The following is a 19,873-nucleotide window of genomic DNA, read 5'->3' as shown; positions in this document are numbered from 1 at the left end:
AGAGGACAACTACAGATATTAACAAACCGGGCCGAAAGGGAGAACAAAACACAGGAACCAACCCGACACGTCGAAACGGGCGCGTGGCAATGCACACGAGGAGAAGGGAAAAGAAGAAGGAAGAAAAAAAAAATCAGGGCAACAGAAAAAAAAAAAAAAAAAAGGGTTCGAGAAGGTGGATCAGAAATGTCAAGAGGGACAGAGAGGTGCTTTCAAGAAGGTTGGCGTATAGCTATGAGAGAATGGCACGGGCTTTAAACGTGTCGTGGTCGAGACTGCGGGCAGCACGAAGGGCATGGGCCTTGACAATATCTCGGCGAGTACTCATGGCATCCAGACGGCTGGCAGTCGCCTTGTCTAACGGGTCCAACGGGAAAGCCTTGTCAAAGCGTTCGGCCAAGTCCCGCAGCTCAAAGTAGTACTTGGCGTAAACACTCGATTCGACACCGATGTTGAAATCCAGCATCTCGAGGTAGGTACGCTCCAGCTCATTCCTATGCCAGGCCGAGCACATACGAGGTCAATCAGAGGGACCATCGTTCGAGGCTTACGGGCAAATTCAGGACAGTTATCCAGACTTACATGTCTTCGATGCTGATTCGGGGAAGGAAGCTGCAAAAGTCCACATTCCACACTGTCAATGGAAATGCAAGCCACATTGGCGGCCACAATCAAGCAACAGTGAGTCATGTCAAAAGTCAATGGAGGCAGCGTCCACTTGGACACCGCAGCGACGTTGGGTCGGGAGCGGTGCTTGGTCAGGAGACGCACCGGCTTGATCATCCCAGCACTTGGAGGCGATGAGGACAGCACCGAGCGCAACACGCTTCCAGTTGCTGGCGTGTAGGGCGAGGCCGGTGTAGGTGATGACGCGATTGATGTACACCAGGGTGATGATGCCGCACTCTGCGGTGAGGGAGGCGGTGGTAAAGAGCTTGGCCAAAAACTGGTAGATTCGATCTTCAGACGGAATGCGGGTGGCATAGTCACGACGGACTTGGGCTTCCTGCAGGCAGGGGTAGGCGATCCGAGGTTACGGGTACGCAGAGGCGGGAGAGAGGGGAGAGGGAGCCAGGGATGAGGAGCGCGGAATGGAGGAGGTCGAAAGAACACACCGAGAGTGGAAAACGCTTTTCATCAAAGCGTTCGCTAAAGAGCTTGGGTGCTTCTTGACGATGACCGTCCTGAAGGATGTACTGCAGTGCAAGGGCAACGCTGCATGGTACACGCCAGAGTGATGAGGCGGGCAGTGAGCTTGAGCCTTCCGGCCCCCCTGGCTGTGCGCGCGCGTGTGTGAAGGGTGATCAGAAGTTTCGGCGGTCCAACTTACCAACGAAGTGTTTCCTCGAGGTTGGGAGAGCTCACGGTGGAGTCGACAAAGATGGTGGACGTGGAATTGAATTTTTGCGAGTTGGCAAGATTCATGGTTCCAGCCACCTCCTCATCCTCGTGCACCGACATGCGCCGGCGGGGCTTGGAGGAGCGCGGCAGCGAGGGCGAAGCTGTGATCGGGGGGTGGGGGACAAGATGAACATGAGGAACGGCAAGGGTTCGCACGGATTGAGCGTGGCCGCCTCGAACAAACAGGGGTCACACCTGCGGACAGGGGCATGAGATTGTGCAGAATCTGCACCTCATGTTCGCCATGATCTACACGGGAAATACGAGGGCCGCGGGTGAGAAATGAAGCCAACGCGCGCGCAAGTCAGGGTACGCGGGAAACGGCCGGGGGACGCAGACATCACGGTGCTCTTGGACCCGTACCTTGACGGTCGGAGATGTGCTCCAGGCTTTCTTCCGGAATGGATGCAGCTTGAGACGGCATGCCGTTGGTACGGGCGGCGGCGGAGTTGGCCACGGGCGGCCGGCTGGCGGCGGAAGATGAAGAGGAGGTTGAGGTTGTACGAGAATCGGCGCTAGCTGCCGCGGCAGCCTTGGCCTTGGATCTCGAACGAAACATGGCGATGCTGGTAGGCTGCTCTCGGGGTCGAGCCCCCCCTCAAGAGTGTACGGCAGGGGCAAGGCCCCACTTGCCAGCTGTGCCAAAAAAAAAAAAGAGAGCGCGTGAGAGCGTGTCGGGACGCCCGCCAAATCCTATCATGCCATGGAGGGGCCTGGGAAAGAGCCATGCACGCCCTGGACCAAGAACCAACATACCTTTGACTTCAACCACACCTGTTAGATCTCCCGCCAGACCACCGGGCTGCCGTCTCATTGGGCGTGAGCCAGAGCGCCAGAGAGAGAGAGAGCGAGAGAGCAGAGAGAGAGATGAGATGAGAGAGCTTGGCCAAGGAAAGGAGTGCTACAATATCCATATTAATGACGACATAAAGTCACCTTTAAGATATAGAAACACTATTGAGGATCGACAACAACTCCTTTTTCTACGACACGAACCTCAAAACAAGTTGTATGGCCAATTCAAGGCAGATTGTTCCTTCCACTTGGTAACATCACCACCACAATCGTCTGACATTCCTCAGGTAAAGTGTGATACTAATCAAACTTATAAAACATTATCTGACAATATGTGCGATGATTTGGAGATTTAATTCTCTGAAGCGATCACCCTTTTCAGCCTAATCTCTGAATCCCTCTTAAATTCCTCTATAATTCGTTGGTTCGCGCTCCGCCTCGCTTGGCTCTCTCTGCACCTGGTACCTCCCTCCCTCTCCCTCTCTCTCTCATTTGAACAAATCGTGCAGCCACTGACCGAACGCGGTACGTGAGCGAGCTCGGGGATGATCGCGGTGTCGGTGGCGGCGTTGGTGTTTTGAAAGGGGTGTTTGTCGAGCTTGCTAGCGTCTTGGTGTCGGGAGGAAGCCTCTTCGGTATTGCTCACCAACCGTGCGTTTATCATCTGCCATAGATGGCCGATGAGGTTGTGGCTGATGTGGTTGTGGGCGAGGAGCCCGAGTCAGACTCGGACAGCGAAACGGTCGCGCAATCCGTTGCCGTGGTGGCTGGCGAAGCGCCCGATTCTTCCGAGGATGAAGGACTCGAGGAACAAACCTCGGCTCCACCAGCCAATAACGTGCTGGCCGGTGAAGCCCCTGACAGCGACGAGGATGAGGATCACGCAGCACCGTCAACTGGTAGCGTGCTGACCGGCGAAGCACCTGATAGTGATGAAGATGAAGTCGAATCTGGCGCTGCTCTGCCCGGCCCCGTTATTACTGGCGAAGAGCCAGAGAGTGACAGCGACGTGGAGCTCTCTGGCGCCGAGGCGTCGACGCCACATGCGGACACCAACGACAACGCAGCCCTGCAAGCTGCTCGAGGACACACTGGCGCGTCAGGGACAACGAGCCGCTCCACCGGTAACGACGGTCGGCTCAACGAAAGCGAAGTTTCCCGCACCTCCTTCGAGTCAGTGCCATGCTTATTAATTGCGTGACTCTGGGTCACCCACCGTCTTGCCTCCATCTGCGCTTGCTAGTCAGTCAGAAGAAAGTGCGCTGCTCTCACCGTGGCTTGACTTGTGCGTCGCGTGTCTGTTGTTATTATTGCAACAGTGAGGTCGAGATGACGACGGGGAAGGCAGTGTCCCGTCAGCAGTACCTGTGTACGTGACCAATCCTGTCTTACGTACTGAGCTCTGCCACAACCGAGTTTCAAACGTTGCAATGTGCCCCTTGCTTGGGATTCACAGGTCGACACAACGCTCGACTGCGGCAGAGTCTGCTTAATCTGACGTGCTGCGTGCCGCGTCGCGCCGTGGTCGTGCTTAAAGATGCTGCCGGGGCCATGACAGCGAGCCAGAACACTTTTCAGGTGCACACGCGTAGCCATTACAGTGAACCGACCCCGCGCTTCACGGGCATTCCGCTCATTGATTTGGTTTGTGTGCGTGCGCGCATGTGTGTGTGTGTGTGTGTGTGTGTGTGTGTGTGTGTGTGCTCCTCATCTCATAGACGTGCGTAAGCGGCGTGGGTAACCTGTGTGAAGAAATGACCCGATTAAATGATCGCATCGCGACGCTGCTAGATGATCAATTTTTGCCCCTTATGGTCCCACCCGTGACCAGCATGCCGGCTGCTTCATCCTGAAAAAGCCAACTTTGGATCGGGTCAGGCTGCTCAAGGCTGGGGCCGACCCGAGTTCACCGCTGAAGCAGTTGTCGATGGAGCTGGCGAAAGCAAATAGCTGCCTCGAATGCCTTGCCGTGTTTTGCACCACAGCCCTGCACTGGTCTGTTGTTGCTGATTTGCCGAGCAAACCCGCCACACAATTGATGTACTTTAGGTTGTTCCGTTTTAACCCCTCTGGTGCCTTCTGATACCTGCTCAAAGCGTAGTACTTTTTTGCGTCTTTTGATCACGCCAGGGGTCTGTAAACTCAAAACCTGCGCTCGAGCCTGCTGTACTGTTGGCCCAAGCCTCAGCTCACGATGATGGCTGGGGCGGTGAACGGTGTCCATGCACTTTGTGTGGACAAGGTCGGGGCCCGTTTGTGTCACTTCGTCTTCCATGGGCACACGGCAAGCTCTGTGGACATGGGGTGGCGTGTAACCATTGCCCCACATATCATACCAGAGGGGCACCAGAATCCACTTTGTGGGTGGGTGCCAGGCAGTTTGGCTGGCATGCAGCGCATTGCCCATGAACCCCTTCACTCAGCTCGGGGCACCCCTGTCCTGCATTCTGGTTGTCCCACATTATTATCTTTCAATCAACGAAACGCAATCGCAAAAAAAAAAATAAACAAACAAACAGAACAGAACACACCACAAGCACAGACAAGCAAGACACCAGCCGCTTCCAATGGGCAGCTGACAGCTCAAACCTCAAGGTCCCCCTTGCTCGAAGGTTTGGCCATGGCTGGCTCACCTTAGAAACGTCCTCCCCAGCCTGGTTGCTGGGTCGAAGGAGGCGAACGAATTTTGTCAACCCCCCTTGTTTTAATGCGTCATCATGTGGCTCTGAAGAGCTTGCCAGTGCCTTTATCAACCTGATGGCGGCTCTGGTTACTGCGTCATCGCGGACTGAGCCCCGATTGATGTCACGACCCGTGCCATCACCTTCGGCTGTTTCGACTGCCTCTTCTTCAGCCGTTTCAGCAACGAATGGCTGGTGCAACAGCTCGAAGGCCAAAGAAGAAGAAGAAGCGTGCCCAAATTGCATGCATGCATGTAGCATCGGCAAGCGCATGTCCTGGAAACTACCATTCCGTTCCGAGCGTGACCGCGTACCTGTCCTTATTTGCGCTGACCATGGAGTCCCCAAAGAGAAGGGCAGTGGGGTTTGGTGGCATCACGCCCCGAACCCCTCTGCCCGAGTGTCTGGCCCTGTGACGTCATTGAACCCAAGTGCAATGTACCCGGCCCACCCCGGCTCCACCCTTGAAGAATCCGATAGATCAAGGTCATTTTTCGTCGACGCCATCAATGAAAAAATAGGCTGTCCCATCACGGTTGCTCAGTCTTCTCGCGGCTCGAGCCTGTATCGTGCTCCCCTTCCGCGCGTGATCATTGCCAGCAGAGGTAGTGGGCCCGCTACACACTGGTTCCCAGCCCCTTGGTCTTTCGGGTAGCAGTCCTCTCTCGCGAATGCGTGACGGGGCATTTTCCGCCGAGCCAACCATCCTTCCCCTGATCACCGCCAGCGCTAGTGTAGCGACTTGTGGGTGCCGGTCAGTGATGACCTGAGGAAGGACCTCACTGCCACGGCTTGCAACGCCCAGCGCTCAACGGCAGCAGTCTGGCTGCGCAGATCATCCAGCTCTGTGCGAGCACTCACACAAGGAAGAAAATTACTGGCAGCAGAGGTGCCACTGATGTTGGTGACCCGAGCCAGCTTTGCGCCATGCATTTTTGCTTCTAAATCTGCTACACTTCGCCCGAGAGCCATTTGAACTGGTCGGTCATTCAGGAGGTTCACACCAACCATGGTTCCCGGGTCCAGTCAGCCTGCCAAGGCAATGGGCTGCGAGGAAGACTTTGCTGTGGCTGATATTGTAGCGGCAGCTGACGTGGAAACGCCCATTCCCTCGGCCCGCCCCTCGGCCGCTGTTCACATGCACGCGCTAGAAGAGGCGGAAGATCGTTTGGATAGCGCTGCATCTGCGGGGGCTTTGCCCCAACCCGATGAGTTATGTGGGGCTGCTGCTCCCGTGCATCGCTTTGGCTCACCGGTGCCAGGGGATGTTCTCCAAGCGGCGGCCATGCGCAAGGGCATTGATGACATTTGTGTCTTGGCCCAGGCGGACCATGTTTGGACGTATTGCGCTCGGCTGTGCCATTGGCTCGAGGACGCTAGAACCTATTTGCAGCAGTCTCTTGCCCATCGGCCCACGCCACCCGTCGATGCACTCGTGCAACATCATCTAGTTCCCTTCTTAATGAATTTCAACGCTTTGCGTGCTCAGTCACACTGGCCCGAGCATCAACTCGGTAAGCCGTTGGATGGACGTGCACACTTCTAATGGCGCGGATGCGCCAACGTTGTGCTTCTCACTTGGCTGGAGTCGGTGGCAGATCGCGATCGCGGTGCTTGGTGCTCATCTGTTTAACCCTGTTGTTGTGTGACATTGCTTGGCTTGTGATGGCAGCGCCTCGCATCTCCTATTTCTCAGCTGCCGCATGCTTACACCACCTTATAAGCATGGACATGACGGAGCGAGCTGATGATCCCATTTTGGGCCCGCTCCATAAGCTGCCTCAATTACCGCTCAATGACCTGGTCCAGCTCAGCTTGCTGATGCTCCACACGCGCACCTGTGGCGCGGGACAAGTAGGTCGGCTTTGCTTGGCGTCACTTGTGCGGCATTCGCCTCCCCTGATGTGCCCAACGACCCCAGGATCAAGTCTGTACTCAGGATTCTTGCGAGTGGCTCGCGGAACTATTACAAACGGCCGACATTCACGACCCCCGTATGTAGACCGGCCTTCATCGCTGGGGCATGGGGGCTGTGTCCTTAGCCAGTGTGCCCCGGGTGCGCTCATCACCACGATGCTATTGGCCGCAGAGTATCGGTTGATGGTCCGTCTCGAACAACACTTGTACGCCTGTGGTAGTAGGATGGTGCGTTCTTCAGCTGGGCTGGCTTGGGTAGCTAGAGCAGTAATCTGTTGTCTCGACCAGGCCTGCGTAGGCTGCTCTTGCCTCATGCAGTCTGCCCCGACCTTTGTAGTGTCCGTTGTGTAACCGGGTGGGACAAAGTCTAGTGCCCGTGCAAGCGGCCGAGGTTGGTACTTGTGCGTGGATGCGAATGCGTGTTTGCTAAGCATTGCGCCCATTCCCACCTCATCAACGGATGTGATTGGTTCAGGACGCCCGATCGTAGCCAGACGGCAACGGAGTTCATCTGGCTTGTGGAGATGGACGTCGCACTCGACTTTTTTTTTATATGCCAACATGTCGACTGTGGCCTCTTGCCTTGGTTGTGTTATGATTCAAATTCAATGTGCTACGCGCAAGAAGCGAATCGGCACGAAAAGTGTCTTCTCATCACTCTGAATTGGGGATCAAATGGACAAAAACAAGTCAGAATTAAACTGACACTGAAACAGGATGACTCAAGAGACGGATCGAAACAGCAAACAAACAAGTCTGAAAAATGCAGATGGCAAGGCAGAAGCCAATACCAGTGAAGAACTCAAGAAAAATATAATTGCGGGCTTCCATGACACGCGCGGACAACAGCAAGAAGAGGACAGACGACGGCATGGTAAAAAAACAGGGCCCAGGGCAACGTGAAGGCTACAAAGGGACAGAAGGTAATGGGGAAGCCTGGGCGACGAGGCAGCTCCACCACGGCAATCGGGGCAATTCACAGTCAGATTTTGATCGGCAGCTCCAAAAAGGGCCATTGCGTCGTATCGCCTACGCACTGACTGCGCTCCATGGCATCGAGTGCATACATTTCTACGTCGAGCGCAACGCCGCGTGAGTGGTGCGCGTCGGGAAACAAATGTCAAGATGTGATGGTAGGCAGCGGCGGTCCAAGCGTACAAACCGTAATATTTGGTGTAATGGGTGGCGACCCACTTGTTGGTGCAGCAATCGACCCCTCCTCTGGTATCTTGAGAGTACTTCCAGAACCAAAACTTGGAGGCCTCGCGATCTTTGGGAATGGCCAAGCCACGTTCAGAGGAGATACCCAGTGCCATGAAGCGATGCTTGCCCTCCTCATCACGCGTATCGGCTGTGGTCACGCCGAGCTTGACAAGCATCTGACTAATGCGCAGATCCTCGGCTTGGCCCGTGTCTGAGCCAGGCCAGCGAGTTCCTGCCTTGGTGGCATCACCGAGGCGCTTCAAGGCTTCGTGGCTGAGGATAATGGTGGAGCCTCCGGAATAATAGAGAGTGGAGCCTCCATTGAAATGGAATAGGCGGCCGAAATGAACAGGGTCTTGCGGGTCTTGCTGAGCCAAGTATTCCTGTGGTTGCAAAAAAAGGTCACAGGAGTTATCGGTCGACTTTCAGGGGAGGGGAAGCAAACGCGCACCGCAGGCGGAACAACGTGCCTTGAGGTTGGGCATGACGACATACGAGTCATCGTCACCTTTGAGAAACCAATCGGCCTTGTCGAGATAGTTTTCATACATGTACATCCAACCCGCCTTGGATTTGACACGGAGATGATTGCGGGTTTCCGGTTGGCCACCAATGTCAATGAGGACGACGTTCAGGTCGTCTGCATCGGTGGTGGCCATGAAGAGCAGGTAGTTGCATCGCTGGCCCCAAGTGTTATTGACGGCGCGGGCCTTGGTGTCAAAGTTGGATTCGTGGGTGTTGATCCAGCAGGCCACGACAGGTTCACGTTTGCGGACCAGGCGGTTGTAGTCGAGGGAGGCTTGTTTGCGAACGTAAATGACGCGTTGGTCGTCCGAAACGTGCCAAAGCTGGTGACAGGAGCGGTCGCACTTGGTCATGATGATTTTTTCTGGATAGGAGCCATCCTGCACGTCCAGGCAGAGGCCCGTGTCGGTATTGGCGAGGGCAGCGGTGGCGCGCAGACCACGGTCGTCAATGGGGTCATAGCTCCAATATTGAGCCGGTGCTTTTGAGCAGTCTTTGACTAGGACCTCCCCGCCGGCCTTGACGCCCGTGGCGTCGAGGCAGCGGCCGGCGTACTCGATGCGTGAGTCGGGGGTGAGGAAGAGCTTTTGGTAGTTGGAGGAGGCGCCCTGGCAGTTCCAGGCCCGGGCATGGCCATCCCAGCTCGGGTTGATGTCGATGCAGCGCTGGCTGCGGGCACCGGCAGCCCAGCGAATCTCTGTGACGCTTGGTTTGGTGACGGGCTTGGGCGAGGGTTTGATGGCGGAGGTTCCGGCGCTACCGGTTTGACCCTTGGTGTCGGGTAGATCTTTGAGGTGCAGGGCGGCGGTGTAGTTTGAGTGGTTGGAGATGGTGGCGTACATGCGCACGATGGCGTCCTGGATGCGGGCTTCCAGATTCTCGCTGATGCGGTCTTCGAGTTTGGCGAAGATTTCGTCGGTCAACCGGTCAGTGTTGATGAGGGCCCCATCCTGGACGATGCGACGCTCAAGGGCCGAGGCAATCTCCTCCTTCAGGGCTACGCCGCCGCCACTGCCGTCATCAGAGCCCTCGACGTCCCTGGCCATCAGGGCGCTGTACTTGCCGCCGCTGGGGCCAATGAGGAAGAAGATCAGGCTAAAAGCCGCAAAGGAGACCATAAAGGTCAGCAGCATGGTGCGCGTGGCGGTTGACATGATGCTGGCCGACGTGACGAAAACGGCAGCCGCCAAGCGAACCAGTCAAACAAACCAAACAAGCAGTCCCCCGGTGATGAGAAGGCCGAACGCCGACGATCGTGCCCGTCACGTCCAGTGCCCTCCGCACAGAGAGAGAGCGAGAGAGAGAGAGAGAGAGAGAGAGAGAGAGAGAGAGAGAGAGAGAGAGAGAGAGAGAGAGAGAGAGAGAGAGAGAGAGAGAGAGAGAGACGACTACCAGCGCTGCACGTCGCCAGGTGCCCCGACCACTTTAAACGGGAAAATGGGACGCAACGGTCATGCACAGAGAGAGAGAGAGAGATGAGAGAGAGAGAGAGAGAGAGAGATCAGAGAGAGAGAGAGAGAGAGATTTTGAGAGAGAGAGAGAGAGAGAGAGAGAGAGAGTTAAAAAAAGAGAGAAAGGGGCCTGACTGACTGACTGTACGTTGGAATCAATGGTCAGAGGGCGGTTGCGTACATCCGGATGGTCGCCAGGGAACGGGCGGGAGCGGGCGCAAAAGGGGCTCGTGATGGAGGTGCTGCAACGGGTTTTGTCGTTGATCGCCGCGAGCGCACACACACGCACACACACAACGACACAAGCAAGCCCTGGTGAAGCTCGCGTCTTTTCATTCTGTGTGTGTGTGTGTGTGTTGTGTGTGTGTGTGTTGTGTGTGTGTGTGTGTGTGTTTTGATCCGTGTCCTGCAGTCCAATTCGGCTGCCATTCAGTGCTCCTCCTCGTTCCCCTTGCCCTCGACGGTTGTCGGGGGAGCGGACGCACAGACAGTTGAGACTCACCCACCCCAAGCAACCATGCACACAGCACGACACAGCCCCAATGCCCTCCCTTCCTGCCCCTGCCCTTTCCTGGACCGACCGCCAGTCGAGTCCTCGACAGGTTCACCTATGGTTACACAAAGTCACACTATGGGCTCTACCAAAGTGTAAACAATATCACACATTAGCATTAACAGCCTCTTCGTCAGCATGCGGGACAAGTGAGAACTGCTTGAAAGCAAAACCTGTGGGTTAAAGTGTGAGCTTGTTACACTTGTAACGGTAAAGGTAGAACTGCTGGCTTCAGTCGCTTTCGGGCTCGTCGAGTAAATATGGCAGCTGGGTCGTGGCAGCAGCTGGGTCGTGGCAGCAGCTGGGTCGTGGCAGCAGCTGGGTCGTGGCAGCTGGGTCGTGGCAGCCACAGGTGGGCTCGCGCGGCTACAACACGAGGCCAGAGCATGGCGTGAAGAGGCTCAACTAAATCGACGTACCAGTCCCTTACTATGCAGCTCAGCCCACTCCATGTTGGGAACGCGGCGGTGAGATCTCGGAGGTTCGCTTCACTGCAGACTCATTCACCCGACAACGATGCAGCCTCTCTTGATCCCTCATGCCCCTGACTCGGGAGAAGCCTCGCCTGGCCCTATCACTGCGGTGCCGCCGTGGTGGCTCGCGATCCCTCCCGCTGTATTTTTCGCTCGTTTGCCTATGTCAGGGTTCGGACACACTCCGAGCACACACAGGAAGCAGTCGACCACACCAACGGCGTGTTTTAAAGCCATGGATGTTACCATTTCCCCACACCTGGATGCGAATCCACCACACTAGTATGATAGCACAACCCGTTTTCTGCACATTGACTTCCTGCCTACATGTTCTCTGATTCAAGCTTGCCCACAAGCTTGTCCATGCTCATGGCTGAGCGCTCTCCCTCTGGCTTTTCTAGTCTCCAAGTCTCCAAGGAGAAAGACAGATGAGAAGAGCGAGAGAAAAAGAGAGAGAGAGAAAGAGAGAAGACATGAAGAAGAGAGAAGAGAGAAGAAGAGAGAGAAGAGAAAGAGAAGAGAAAGAGAAGAGAAAGAGAAGAGAAAGAAACCAAAATTTAATTTTGGTTTGAGAAAGAGAAAGGTAGAAGAGAGAGAAGAGAGAGAGAAGAGAGAAGAGAGAGAGAGAGAGAGAGAGAGAGAGAGAGAAGAGAGAGAAGAGAGAAGAGAGAGAGAGAGAGAGCTGAGCTTCAAGAGCTTCAAGAGAAATTTTTGGGTTCGTTTTACCATTTGAACGCGCACCGCCCCTTGTCGGGTTGCTGTCCCCTGCGGGTTTGAATTGGTCCAGGGTGCTGGTGCTGGTGGTGCTGGTGGTGCTGGTGGTGCTTTGGGGGTTGACTTGGAGCGTGTGTGTATACCTGCCCTGTGTGTGGTCTTGTTCCCCGCGGCCCCCGCTGCCTCCTCCTCCTCCTCCTCTGCCTTTTATCGTTTGGCAAGCGCGGGGGTGGATTTTTTGGCCGTTGCGCCAACGAAGACACCCGAACGAACGACTGACTTGGTCGACGGCCAGGTGTGCCTGGGGCTCAACGGTTTCGCTGAGATAGGCACTGGGGTGCTCGCATATATGTGCGGACAGACTCGCATATTCATCTCAAACACGGATACGCCGAGGTGGGAAACGTTGGGGAAGCAGAGCGCAGATAGCTCTGCCCCCGTCGCTTTCCCCGCCTGAAAAATTCCTTGGCTTTGCGTCTCAAGCGTTGGCAGCCACGTTTTGGTTCGCCTCCGCCTCTCTCGTGGCATTGCGCGGGCTCTCGAGCCGAGTTTGGTTGGGGTGTGCACATCCGTCTTTCATCGCCCTGTTGTCGCACCCTTCCCTCGTCTGCGCCCCCGCCGCGTTTCTTTGTTCCCATCAACCTTCCAACCAAGGCCGCGCGTGTGGGTCGCCTCTGCGACCTGACACACGTTCCATTGCGACGCGCGCCCTTGAACTTTCTGATCAACTTGTGATAATCCAAGAAGACCACTCCCTTTCAACTGCCGTGCAGCCCCTAATGCCGACGGGTTAACTCAACTCGACCCCCCCAGCTCTCAACTACCATCTCGTGCCGTCGTCATGGCCGAGGATGTGGCGGCATTGGTGCGCCAGGGTTGTCTCGATCAACTCATTTTGCTAGCCCAGCAAAACCCACAGCTCCTGATCACTCCCGATTCACAGGGCCTCACTCCCTTTCTGACCGCCTGCGCTTGTGGACAAGTTGCCGTTGCCCAATGGCTTCGTGCCAACAACTTTACCGATCTTAGCGATCGCGAACCCAAAACCGGTGCTCATGGCCTACACCTCGCAGCCGTCCGCCATCAAACCGCCATCGTTGCCTGGCTCCTCGAACAGCAACCGGCTTGTGTCGATGTTCGAACAAAGGACAACGCCACCGCCCTACGCATTGTCTGCGAAGCCGGCTTTGACGACCTCGTTCGCCTTCTTCTGCAAGCCGGTGCGGACCCCCTCATCACGGACGACACACAACTCAGTGCCATCACCGCTGCCGTGCGCTACCGTCGCGCAGGTGCACTCCAACTGCTCCAGCTTCACAGCGTGTCCAATTTTCCTCAGGCGCAGCCTCAGGCACAGCCCCCAATCGGTACGTGCCCTACCATCGTCTTACCCAGCCCGTTCCCAGCCTTGTGCATCCCCTCCTGCTCACGCACCACACCTGCCCTCACGGTCCTGTCTTGTTTGGTTCACCGCTACTGCTACGGGTACACCGCCAACCTACCTTCATCTCCACGGGCCGTGCAGAGTCCCTGCCGCATATGCCGGCCCTGCCCCTCGAAAATGCACACAATCTAGCCCCAATGGGCATGGGCTCACCCCATCTATCCCCCCGCCATTCGCCTCGTCACTCGCCCCGTCACTCGCCTCGTGGTTCGCCCATCCCAGGCCATGATGAAGCCCAGGATCGGATGGGCGCCCGCCGTGACTCTTACGCCATCATTCTGGAGGGCCTGAAGCTTGAGTCTTTCCTTGAGGAGAACGCTGGCAAGGTCAACCCTTTTGGCATCGACCAAGGCGAGGCTGGGGCTGGTGGTGCCATCGCCCCGGGACAAACCGGCACAACGGCGGCGAGTGCAGTTGCACCAACCTCATCGGCAGCGGGCTCAATGACCCACCATCCCGGCGCTGCGGGTCTTGGCCTGGACTTTGGCCTCAATGGCGGAAATCCTGGACTTCCCTTCAATCCAGCCCTATTTGGCGACGGTAGTCACGTTATGCTTCCATCACGTCAGGCCATGGGATTTTCCACCCAGCAAATGCCAGCACAGTCGCTGGCATCGCAGATGCAAGCAGCACCGAGCCAGCCCGCGCAAACCATGCCGCAACGACCGCCGATTGCAGTTGAAGATACAGACGCCGGTTCCAGCGCCCAGGGTCCGGGGGGCCCTGGGCTCAACAACATTTATCTCTCCCAACTCAACTCGGCCCGGGATTACCTTTCGGATGGTGATTCCTCTGTGGCCTCGGTTGACCTCCTCGATTGGTCTGATGAAACCAATTCCATGTTATCGAGTCCATCCATGTCGCCCGCCGCCGCCTCTCCCCGCCAGGCCTCGGGCTCTCGTCTGGATCAGCAACACGATAGCTCCTCATACCTTGAAGTCCCGGCTTCGGGCCGGCGCCGCATATCCAACCAGGGCTCCACGGGCGCCAGCGCGAGTGGCGACGGAGGACCCGGTCGCCCCATGCGCCAGTATCACTGCAAGTTTTGTGATAAGGCCTTTAGCTGCTCCAGCAACCTCAAGCGTCATGTTCGCATTCACACGGGTAAGTTTTGTGACTCTCGTCTCGCTTCTGCAGCGCCCGGCCATTTTTGCATCTGTCGACCCCCGAATTGGCGTCGGCGCGTGTCAGCTTTGTGTCTGCGCCCGGGCAGCTCTACTCTTGCCGTGATTCGCGCTCATGCCCGTGTGCGCCGATAACAGGGGACAAGCCGTATTCGTGCGAAGTTTGCGAGAAGCGATTTTCCAACAGCAGCAATCGCCGCAAACACGAGAAGACGTGCCGTCGCAAATTTGAGAACGCCCTGCGTTTGAGCAGCGACACTCGGTTGATGCGACCCACTCAGATGTATCCGCGCCAGCATTCACAGCTCGAAGACTCTGTGGAAGATGCCCTCCGGCTCAGCAACATTCTTTCCGCCGCCAATCTTGGGCCGCCGGCATAGTGTTTGCGTTGAACTGATGACAACAGCTCTTCTTGGCTGAAACTCGATCACAAACCTCGGTAGGGGTTGCCTCTTTGAGTCTTTCAAGATTGGTTTGGGCCGTTTTCCGTTGTCTCAGTCTTAGTCATTTTCGTGTCATCCAAACTTCTTCCTTTTCTTCTTCTTATCAACGCCTCAGTTGGTTGCAGCCCGTGGTATGTGCGGAGGCGTGTTTAGGCCGTTATTGGTAGCAGTTGTTCACTTGCTCAAATTGTTTCTGCTGTTGGAATATCTACTTGTGTCCTCACACACCCACACTCTTTCTCCTCCTGATGATACCGAGACTGTTACGCAGACCTGTGTGTGAGGCCTTCTCTTGGCAGTTTTTTCTTTTCTTTTGTCTGATTGTCCCGTTTCCTTTGTTGCTGTTGTGTTATTGGTCTTTGTCGTCTCATCTTTGGATTTTGCTGGTATATGATAAAAAAACCAATTCAGGTCCCATCTCTGGCTCTGCCATGCCGCCTCGAATGTTTTTTTTCCTCGCGTTTTACACAAGATCTTGCTTCAAGAATGCGAGAGAGAGAGAGAGAGAGAGCGAAGGGAGCGAAATTTTCAAAGTGTGACATAATCCACAGTTATTTTGTATGAGCGTCTGACAATAGCGAGAAGAGTAGTATCACCACAACGTTTGTAACATGTGAGTCAAGTAGAGACTGGGAAGCAGTGGTGTCCAAACGGAAGAGAAACGAGCCAACTTGACGATTGATTCAGAGAATTATGTAGGCGGTAGAGAGTTTTAACGATTACTGATGTGCATTCAAGCCAATTTAAATGCATTTCAAGAGAACGTTTGCAAAGTTAGAGAATCCGATAATCTTATCCTTCAAAGTAGACAACATGTCAGCCAGCATCCCATCTAGCAGAGACACGTAAAAAGTCAAAAAACGCGGGGCGGTGGGCGTCAATCCAGCTCACACACGATATCGCCCGCCCTGCTGTGCTGCATTTGCGCGCCGCTCTCGCTCCCCATCCGTGTCTGTCTCTCTGTGTGTCTGTGTCTGTGCGTGCGCGCGCGCCGTGTACTGCTCCGTGTGATCGTGTGTGTGCTTGTGTGTATGTGTGTGTGTGTGTGCTGGTGTGTGCCTCTTCTTGTCTCAGCCGCTCCTCGTCAGTGCCCCGTGGGCGATTTGACATCAAATAACCACGCCTGGACGCACAGGTCGCGTTGGAACGGCTCCTTTCTGAGCCTGTTGGCCGCGGCTCTGCTTGGCCGTACTCGGTGCGTGTCGGGTCGAAAAAAGCAATTGGGTCTCGTATCGGGATCGGTATACATGGTGTGGAGCCAAGCCAAATCGTGCGTTGTAGAAGGACACTTCACAGGGCTCACTCACCTCATCGCGCTGTTCGCCGCCTTTGCAGGTGCTGTCGGTATCCGGGATCCACGGTCATCATGGCAGGGCGAACGCGAACAGCCGCGATGCACTCGGCATTGAGCTGGCTTCCCATTGTTTCATTGTTGACCGTGATGACACTGCTCTCATCTGGAGCACATGCTGGTATCTTACTTGCTTTCCCTGTGTTCCTCAGCCGCTTCCACTTGGACTCTTATGCTCATACCTGAACCGACTTGTTGATGCAACGTGTGTTAGCCGAGTGCGGATCGCTGCTAGCCAGCGGCATTGCCAGCGCCTCTCTAACCCCGGACGTGGGGTCCATTGTTATTGATGGTGTGGATGCCTGGAACGGAACCTCTGTCACGATCGACCTGCCTTTTCCAGCCACTCTCGCCAGCATCACCGCCCAGGTCAGCCAAAAAAAAAAAAAAAAAAGAAAAAATGCAGGATATCAAAGCTCTGGTGCCGGTGCCAGCTGTAAGCAAAATCACTAGACTCAGGAAGGGACAGACAAACCGGCCAGGGGTTGACAAGAAGAAGGGGGGGCACAAACGGCTGCATCATTCCCAGACCTAGGGCGCCAAGTGCCGCGGCTTCAAAGCCGAACTTTAGAATGAGGCGGCGCAACCCATCTGCACATGCGGCCAGTGTGCTGTTAATGGGGCATTGTGACTCGACTCACTCATGCTCCCCTTGACTGCAGAACGGCCCCGATGGCGAATACGAGGCGCTCAGCATTGAACTCTTCAGCGGCGCCTCATCGGTGCTGTCACTCACGGGCATCCTGTTGCACAATGGCAGCAATACCAAGGTATGTAAAATGCTGCTGTCCTGTCTTCAAAGCACGCTGGGCACACGGCTCAGCCTCTGCGTCTCGATTCACCTTGGCTTTGTCTGACGCTCCCGACACACAGACAGTCGTGGCCCCCGTGGACTTTCAGGATCAGGCAGCGGTTGATCGCATCGTTGTCCAGCCCCAGGCGGGCACGGTCAATGCATCCCTGCGCCTCGACGTTGCGGTGATCTGTATTGCCGATCGCTACCCGGCAGACTACTCGCTCAACGCAAGCGGGCCCAATACGTTTGCTCTCTCCAACAGCCCGAACGTTGCGGCCAGTCTTGAGGCCAGTGGTAGCCTAGGCGTACAAACTTTGCAGCTGATCGCCAGCAGCGCTGCTGCGGTCCAGGTCACTACCCCGGTTCTGAACCATGCCTTTGACTTTACACGGTACGCCTCAATTTCAGAGGAGGTCTATTCTTTTTCTCAGGCTTCCTTGGTCGTGTCCAGGGGTCGCGTGTGCGCACAAGGCATGGCTAGCTTAATTCTTTGGACACGATCCATGTCGCGGCCTCGCTACGTAGGTCTCGCGCGTATGCAGTTATGCTCAGCACAGCTGCTGTCAGCGTCGGTGCGCAGGTTGACCTCGAAGGGACGTCCCCAGCTTTGACGCCTGCCTCTGCATCTTTAGCTGATACCTCCGCCGTGCAGGTCAGCCAAGATGGTGCTTCTTGCAACCGCTTTAGTTGTAGGAGCAGCTGTTTCTGCACTCACTGTCTCACCGTTTTGTTCGTGCATGTGTTCAGGTGCTAGAGTTTCAGTTTAACGCGGTCGTGGACACGGCCGACTTTTGGCTCACCCTTGATTTAACCTTTTCCGTGGCGAGTCAGGTCGAGCTGGTGGCCGTGTTATTGTTGGATGACCCTCTCAACTGCAGCATCGAGTATGGCACCTTCGACGATGCCGGCACCTGTCGCTTTTGCGACGGCACAACCGACTTTTCCGATACTCTGGGTGCCAACACTTGTCAGACCGTGACCACCTGCGATGGCGGGAACACCTACGAGACCATGGCCCCGACCATTAGCTCAGATCGTGTCTGCGCGCAGTTTTGTGCAAGTGGTGCCACGGATCATGACGACAATGCGACCACACCCTGCGAGACGTGTGCCCCCGGCAGCTACATCAATCCGGCCTCACCTGCTTCAGGGCCTTGCAGCGACTTTATCTGTGCAGCGGGTACCGTGGACGATGATGCCAACGTATCCACGCCGTGCGTGGCCTGTGCGGCAGGTCATTATGTGCCTGCCAACGCCACGGGTAACTGCAGCCTGTATATCTGCGCCGCAGGCGAGGTGGACGACGACAGTGACCCGTCCACACCCTGCATAGCCTGTGCTGCTGGTACTTATGCACCGACCGGCAGCGTCGGCCCGTGCACCGATTTTACGTGTGCTCGTGGGAGCAAGGATCTGGACGGGGACCCCACAACAGAGTGCGAGGAGTGCGCTGCGGGTACTTTTGACGCTAGTGCCACCGGCAGTCCTGAGCCTTTGACCGAGTGTGCCGCTTGCGCTGTGGGTACTTTTAGCGACGCGCCGGGCGCCACGAGCTGCAACACCTGCGATAGCTGTGGTACCGGCGAATACGTGGCTCGGGGCTGTATCCTAACGGAGAACGTCATCTGTGCGTCCTGTTCTAGTTGCGCCGAGGGGGATCCAGTTGTGACGGCGTGTACGGCATACGCCGACACGCTGTGTCAAAGCACCTTGGATGCAGCCACGAACAAGAGCACCAACGGTGACAAGATGCCTTTGGGCATTGTTCTGGGTGTAGTGGCTGCCATCTTCGTGACGCTGTTTGTGGTGCACTTTGTTCATTACCGCCATCGACACGGCTCAGAAACGGGGGTGCTGCCGAGTGTGAGTCGCCAAGGCTCGCGTGGCCACGTGTATTTGGCCAGTTCAGATGTACCTCCGGCCGGACCGACTCGGCCGGGATCAGCCAATCCCAACTTTATGCGGCCGGATCCCGAAGTGAATCGGGCACCTTCAAGTCGTCGTCTGAGCATTGTTCCTCTGGATGAGGTCCGTGTGCGCTTGCAGGCGGGGTCAAAGTTGGGATTTTCTAGCAGGCGGGCAGGTATTCAGTTGCAACGGGTGTGGCATGTTGTCCGTGTCGACTTATTGATTGTGCCGTCGTTGCTGGGTGTTTTGCTCTTGATTGATGTGAAATAGCTTGGCGATAGCACGAACACGACGACAACCACGACGCAGTTGGCACGTGAGTGACTGTCCTTCCCGTATTATTTTTATTTTTTTCCGTTTTCTTTTCTTGCGCCAGGTGCAACGCTTGGGGCTGTTCGCAAGCTGACTCACATTTACCACGGCGTGCGCACCCATGTCGCTTTTGGGTGTCTTTGGGCCAATAGCAGTGACCGAGGAGACGGACAATTCTGCCGTCTGAGGCTGGTGCGCCCCGTTCCGAACGAGTCAAAACACCATGGCCTTGGTGTAGTCCATCTCAAGCGAGACCAGCTGTACGAGCCTTCAACTCCTAAATATGCCGTGCTGCATGGCGACCAAGCCTTCCGCTAAGTCAGTCCTTTTGTCGATTGGAAGGGTTTCTTCATATTTGTATCGCAGTTTTTTCTCTTCTGCGATGTAAGGTTTTCTCCGGGGTGTCTTGTGATGTTGCTCTGAGTCCCTGCCGATTGACGATTTGAGGCTGCGCCCCAAGTTCGATAGGCAAGGACACCCCTCCCCCTTTTTTTAGTTTGCTTTTCGTGCGTGTGTGTGTGTGTGTGTGTGTGTGTGTGTGTGTGTGTGTGTGTGTGTGTGTGTGTGTGTGTGTGTGTGTGTGTGTGTGTGTTTTGAAAGTTTGGGATAACCCCTAGTTTTCGAGGTAAACCTCGTTGTGAAATTCAGCTGAAAAGCAACCAACGAGCTCCACTTTCTTGAGACCACATTCGGGGTAAGACCATTCGCCCACCACCTCAATACACACTCCTGGCACGGTGAAGAGACGAGCACGGGGTTCAGACGATCACCAAGAGGACTGA

At 55.8% G+C, this 19,873-nt stretch overlaps 5 protein-coding genes across 5 annotated transcripts in view; 3 read left to right on the top strand and 2 right to left on the bottom strand.

Annotated features, from left to right (window-relative positions):
- Positions 1–232: 232 nt before the first annotated feature.
- MONBRDRAFT_29696 (uncharacterized protein) lies at positions 233–2,315 on the bottom strand (the record flags this gene model as incomplete). Its single annotated transcript, XM_001750116.1, has 8 exons — positions 233–494; positions 583–634; positions 772–1,006; positions 1,116–1,215; positions 1,331–1,502; positions 1,597–1,650; positions 1,765–1,868; positions 2,176–2,315. The coding sequence occupies 8 exons, from the start codon at positions 2,313–2,315 to the stop codon at positions 233–235; spliced, it is 1,119 nt and encodes a 372-aa protein (XP_001750168.1).
- Positions 2,316–2,869: 554 nt separating this feature from the next.
- On the top strand, positions 2,870–3,397 carry MONBRDRAFT_12303 (uncharacterized protein; the record flags this gene model as incomplete). Its single annotated transcript, XM_001750159.1, has 1 exon — positions 2,870–3,397. The coding sequence occupies one exon, from the start codon at positions 2,870–2,872 to the stop codon at positions 3,395–3,397; it is 528 nt and encodes a 175-aa protein (XP_001750211.1).
- A 2,489-nt stretch (positions 3,398–5,886) lies between these two features.
- MONBRDRAFT_29694 (uncharacterized protein) lies at positions 5,887–7,284 on the top strand (the record flags this gene model as incomplete). The annotated part of the gene is made up of 4 exons (XM_001750158.1): positions 5,887–6,391; positions 6,550–6,731; positions 7,132–7,185; positions 7,270–7,284. The coding sequence occupies 4 exons, from the start codon at positions 5,887–5,889 to the stop codon at positions 7,282–7,284; spliced, it is 756 nt and encodes a 251-aa protein (XP_001750210.1).
- Positions 7,285–7,444: 160 nt separating this feature from the next.
- On the bottom strand, positions 7,445–11,728 carry MONBRDRAFT_34452 (uncharacterized protein; the record flags this gene model as incomplete). The annotated part of the gene is made up of 8 exons (XM_001750115.1): positions 7,445–7,865; positions 7,957–8,313; positions 8,449–9,617; positions 9,719–9,910; positions 9,967–10,115; positions 11,183–11,258; positions 11,327–11,396; positions 11,551–11,728. 8 exons carry the CDS (start codon positions 11,726–11,728, stop codon positions 7,777–7,779), a joined length of 2,280 nt encoding a protein of 759 aa, XP_001750167.1. The 3' UTR covers positions 7,445–7,776.
- An 826-nt stretch (positions 11,729–12,554) lies between these two features.
- MONBRDRAFT_39041 (uncharacterized protein) overlaps positions 12,555–19,873 on the top strand; it is a gene marked incomplete at both ends in the record, with an annotated part of 11,682 nt that continues 4,363 nt past the window's right edge. Inside the window, 7 exons of the mRNA XM_001750157.1 lie at positions 12,555–13,080; positions 13,380–14,261; positions 16,290–16,444; positions 16,738–16,845; positions 16,949–17,262; positions 17,397–17,523; positions 17,619–18,954. Of these exons, the coding sequence (XP_001750209.1) occupies positions 12,555–13,080; positions 13,380–14,261; positions 16,290–16,444; positions 16,738–16,845; positions 16,949–17,262; positions 17,397–17,523; positions 17,619–18,954 (3,448 nt within the window). The remainder of the gene's footprint in view (positions 13,081–13,379; positions 14,262–16,289; positions 16,445–16,737; positions 16,846–16,948; positions 17,263–17,396; positions 17,524–17,618; positions 18,955–19,873) is intronic.

Source organism: Monosiga brevicollis, genomic scaffold, assembly GCF_000002865.3.
Source record: "Monosiga brevicollis MX1 MONBRscaffold_37 genomic scaffold, whole genome shotgun sequence".
NCBI classification, from domain to species: Eukaryota; class Choanoflagellata; order Craspedida; family Salpingoecidae; genus Monosiga; species Monosiga brevicollis.
Note: the sequence above shows the minus strand (reverse complement) of the source record. Positions and strands in the feature narration are given on the sequence as shown.